We start from the raw sequence: 5433 nt of genomic DNA, 5'->3' as shown, positions 1-5433 counted from the left end.
AATGATAATGAAGTATAGTTATGATCATCCACTTTGGGTGCAATCAATAGAATCTCCAACCTTCAACCCAACACAAAATTCTACAAATTATAAGTAAGTATATGTAGCCAAACAGATTGGGTCCAAACAATGGAATCTCTGTACTTCTGCTAAATGAGGTAACTTTTTTAGGATCCCAAAAATACTATTCAGAATAAAACTTTTTGTCTATGGGCATAATTATTTGACAGGTAAACATAATGCAACTCTGTAAAATAAAATCACTTTAAAGAAAAAAAGGACTCTGGTTTAGAGATTAGGACCATACAGGGTACTGTGGTTGTAGAAGAGTAGAGACAGCAGTCCTATTTTTCCTACATTTCAAGAATATTGTGAAACTGATGAGTAGGGAAATCTGCCTGGAAATAATACTTTTTTGAAAAATTGAAATGAAGAAAATTATAATCTCTTACACAGCAAATATCAATCTTTTCCTTCACTTAATTTCATGGGGAGCAAATTTTATCTTCTGATATTCCGATGGCCACAACCCTCCTATACACTAGAATCACCATCTGCAGCATTCATCTCAAGAATATGGAGAATATTCTTCCAGGTCAACTTCCAGATGTTGAGATGATTAACTTGCTCAAGGTTTAAAACACCATCAACATTTTTCTAATTGTTTTGCTATGATGCTACTAAAGAACAGATGATAACAGTAGGCTTGTCTCTCTACAGATGACTAGATCCTTGGAGTTGGCCAACATGACCAGGGTTCAGCAGTTCATCTTGCTGGGATTGTCCACTAGGCTGGACATAAGGGATTCCCTATTTGCTGTCTTCCTGACTCTTTACCTGCTGACACTTGTGGAGAACACACTCATCATCTACCTCATCTGCAGTCACAAAGAGCTCCACAAGCCCATGTACTTCTTCCTGGGCAACCTCAGCTGCCTGGAGATGTGCTATGTGTCAGTCACCATGCCCACCTTACTTGTGGGTCTATGGACGGGGCCCTACCACATTCCCTTCACACTCTGCATGACACAACTGTTCTTCTTTATAGTCCTCATCTGCACAGAGTGCACCCTCTTGGCTTCCATGGCTTATGATCGCTATGTGGCCATCTGCCGCCCACTACATTACCCACTGCTCATGAGGCCCCAAGTATGTTTGGGCTTAGCCTTGTCTTCATGGCTAGGTGGGCTGATTGTCTCAGTGGCCAAAACAACATGCATTGCCAGTCTGTCTTACTGTGGCCCCAATGTCCTCAACCAATTTTTCTGTGATGTCTCCCCTCTGCTCAATTTGTCCTGTACCCATGTGGCCCTCACAGAGCTGGTAGACTTCATCTCAGCCATTGTCATCTTCTGTGGAACACTCCTGGTGTCCCTAGCCTCCTATTCAGCTATTGGGATGGCTGTACTCCGCATGCCATCAGCTGCTGCCCGGCGCAAGGCCTTCTCCACCTGTGCCTCCCATCTGGTAGTGGTGGGCATCTTTTACTCAGCAGCTCTCTTCATCTATTGCCGCCCCAGCCGCATCAAGTCCATGGACCTCAACAAGGTGCTGTCTGTCATCTACACAGTGGTCACACCTCTCTGCAACCCTATCATCTACTGTCTGAGAAATAAGGAGGTCCACACTGTGCTGAAGAAGACTCTCCATTGGCCTTGATCACCATCTTCCAAACCTGGACCCCCTCTGACCATGCACCAAACATTCCTAAAGGTCTAAGGATGTAGTTTTGTGGAATACCTCTGTAGTAAAATGGACAGGCCCTGTCTTTTATCCCATACACCATTTTAAAATAAAAGTATTTCTTGGCTCCAAAACTCCATAAGCCTTAAACTCTAACAAAGAAAAAAAAGGAATTAAAATGGTTTCCATTTAATATGTGATAGTACCACACCAAGCAATAATTAAATCTGAAATACCCAAGGAGAAGTTTGCAAAGTCCAATAGAAAGCAAGACAAAGGTTGTCTAAGTGGCCAGGGACATCCTTCTTAAGTCATGATCCAGAGTTTGTGACTTGAGCGTCCCATCATTTTTATTCCTAGATGACTGATACATTTTTGCTGAATTTAAAAATGTAGGTATCTAGGTGGATAGAATTTTTCTTGATTTAATATTTGCAGTGTAGATATAACCTAATATCCATTTAATGATGGATGGATGGGTTAAACAAGTTAATTGAGAGATAAGCAATGTGCTCTTAAATAAAGAGAAACAGATTTTATGTGTTATGATGGGAATCAATATTAAATTTAAATAATCAAGTAAGGTGCTGGAGAGATGATGGCTCAGTGGTTAGGAGTGCTTGCTGCTTTTTCAGAGAACCTGAGTTCAGTTCCCAGCACCCAGTCACAACAGCTGGTAACTGTTGCTGAAGCAGAATCTGATGCCCTCTTCTGGCCTCCACAGGTACCTGCACTCATGTGCACAAACACATAGAAATACATGATTAAGTAATAGTAAAGCCTTAAAACTGTATTAATATATATTAATTGTCCACAAATGACTTCATTGTGGCATTTTATTGATGTATATAATGTACCTAGTCATGTTCACCTCTCATGACCTTCATATCTTCCTCCTAACCCATGCTGGTCTCTTTCCTCTTTCCAATAGTTTCCTTCCAATTTCATGTCTTTTATATCTGTTGGCCTGTATTTATTGTGCACATGGTTACTTTTGTGGCAGGGATATGTAAGGTCTGTTGTCTTGTCTGAACTGTTATGTTCTTTCTTGTGTCTTCAGCACCAACTGAGATTCTTTAACCACATTATATAATCATGGTTCCATGTTGGCATGCTCTTCTATACCAAGTTTCAGTAGAAGACTGGACCAGGTTTTTGCACCTTTAAAAACTCTGCACTCTATTTATAGTCTTCCCATTGGATGAGCAATCAGCTACTGTGGGGCTGGAAAGATACCCTAGAAACTAAGGGCACATACTGCTTGTGCAGAATCAGATGGCTCACCACAGCCTGTAACTGCAACTCCAGTGCACCTGGTGTCCTCTTCTGACCACTGCAGGCACTTGCACCCACATGCACATACTCCTACACAGATGACATTAATACACACAATTTTTGTTTAAAGAAATCAGTCAGTGCATGACTATAATTGATGATGTTCTGCTGGCCTTTCTATATAAATCTCTAAAATGCATCAGTAAAATTCTTTCTTTCCTACCACTTTTCCAACTCCTCTGGGGCCTAGGGAGTCTCTGAGGTCTAGGGCTTCATTTTAAGTTCTCTGTGTCCTCCTATTAGTGCAGGAATCACCTTCAGCACTTCAGAGACTCCAGATCCACAAAAAGGATCAGAGGTATGGTTGGAGGATCTGCTACAGGACCAGGAGCAGTTCCTCCTGAGACATACTAAAGTACTATTCTCCTGTTTCTCAGCATGTGTTCTGGGCTGAGTATCAGAGCCCCCTCCTGATCACATCATTGAGGCAGGTTCTGTGCCTACTCCCTCCAACCACCAGGTGAGATACTCCAGTGTTGTTCTTTGAGGTGAAGGCAAGGAGCCTTGGTGAACACCTCTAACACACAGGTATTGACTAGTTTTGCAGAAATAAACAAATTTAAGCATCAGATCAACTGATAGATGGTTGCAGTAATTGTGTCTAGAAGTTAAATTAGGAATAATGCATACCCCATCTAAGTGGCTTCTTAAGTACAAGTTAGGGTAAGAGAGATATCCTGTCTCAATTTCAAAAATGTTAACCATATGTTATACCACCCCAAAGAGGGCTGGCACGTAGTGGTTATTGTTGTATGGATTTGGTTCATTCTAGGGAAAGATTGAGCACTCCTACATCCCAGAATAGACAAGGCAAGATTCATTATATTAACTGATTCTTAGAGTCATAGCTCTTCAAATACTTAGAATTAAATACAGCTGTTTGCCATTATGCATACAGCCCCAGATGCACTGTATTTCAGTGTATATCTTTCTCTAATTTTAAATTTTTCTTTTGTTCTTTGATAATCTTATACAAATATAAAATGGATTCTCATCCATGTAATATCTCTGCCCCCTCTAGTGTCCCTCCTATCTTTATTAATTCTCTACTCCTTTCATTCTCTTTCAAACATTCATGTCTTCAAACCTGTTGGGCATCTCAGTAGGTACAAAACTGAAGACAGTGACTTCTCCAGAATCCATTTGGCTGATGTTCCTACTTCTTGAATATCAGTGGAGCGGAGTGGAGCTATATTCTGCTAAAGACTTCTACTTTCTCATGAGGGAAAGTCTAAATTTCATTTAGAACATATAGATTCTATGAAACTCGAAGCCCAGGTGTTGGTCTCCATATTACAGTCCCTCTTCAACAACGGGGAAAAATAATTCAGGATACAAATCAATACCGTTTTAACTGTGAAAGACTGTGTGTGTGTGTGTGTGTGTGTGTGTGTGTGTGTGTGTGTGTGTGTGTGTGTGCCTGCCTATCTGTCTGTCTGTCTATGGCTGTGCTTGGATATATGTGCATGTACAGTGCTTGCAGTGGCCAGAAGAGGGTATCAGTCATTTGGAGCTAGAGTCACAGGTGTTTAAGAGGGGCCCGACATGGAGGACTCAGGTCCTCTGCACCTATTTAACCTATTTAACCTCCAATGTCCTTCCTTTAAAAAAAAAAGTACAACAATCAAGGCTAAATGCTCACGGAAGTAAATGGAAAGCATTGTAGTCCCAACTCCTCTAGTCTAAATCTTGCTAATGCTGTGATACTTTAATACAGTTCTTCACGTTGTGGGACCCCCCAACCATAAAATTGTCTTCATTGCTACTTCATAATTGTAATTGTACTACTGTTATGAATCATGTAAATATCTGATATGCAAGATATCTGATATGTGACCCCCCCAAAAGAGTTGTGACCCACAAGTTGAGAATCACAGCTCTAGAGAGTAGACTCAATTCTTATTCATCACTGTGCCTCTTTACTACACAGAGACACTTTTGGAAGACAGCACAGGGCTCACACCTGTATTTTCAGCTGAACCATTTATGACATATTCCAGCTCTTGAATTGAGGGTGCTGTGGTAGGTCTCTGGAGGTACACTTACAGTACTTCTAATAGTTATATAGGGCAATGCAAGTACTCTTGGATCGTCAATCAGATTATGTAGCCGCAAAAAGAATTCATGCAAGTGGAGAGTGTGGAGTCATTGCTAGAATATCAGGAGATTCTGGCAGGAGTACGGTGTCAAAACTCTCAGTGGATGGGAAGGACCAAAGGAGGAGATCATGTTACATGTTCTTGAGAATGGAGACATTTTTTTCTCATCCGGTACTTAACTTGGGAAGGTGTGTGTGTGTGTGTGTGTGTGTGTGTGTGTGTACCAGATACATTTTGTGTAAGTCTAAATCCATCGTGGATGTCTTCTATTTCTCTGCACTTTGATTTTTGAGATATCTAGCTGAACCTAATTGGT

General features: G+C 41.0%; 1 protein-coding gene across 1 annotated transcript; it reads left to right on the top strand.

The window, feature by feature from the left end:
- The first annotated feature begins 630 nt into the window (after positions 1 to 630).
- LOC110297651 (olfactory receptor 5-like) lies at positions 631 to 1696 on the top strand. Its single transcript, XM_021166540.1, has one exon. The coding sequence runs from the start codon at positions 721 to 723 to the stop codon at positions 1657 to 1659; it is 939 nt and encodes a 312-aa protein (XP_021022199.1). The 5' UTR covers positions 631 to 720; the 3' UTR covers positions 1660 to 1696.
- Positions 1697 to 5433: the final 3737 nt, after the last annotated feature.

Source organism: Mus caroli, chromosome 7, assembly GCF_900094665.2.
Source record: "Mus caroli chromosome 7, CAROLI_EIJ_v1.1, whole genome shotgun sequence".
Taxonomy (NCBI): domain Eukaryota; kingdom Metazoa; phylum Chordata; class Mammalia; order Rodentia; family Muridae; genus Mus; species Mus caroli.
This window is presented reverse-complemented; position numbering and strand designations above follow the sequence as displayed.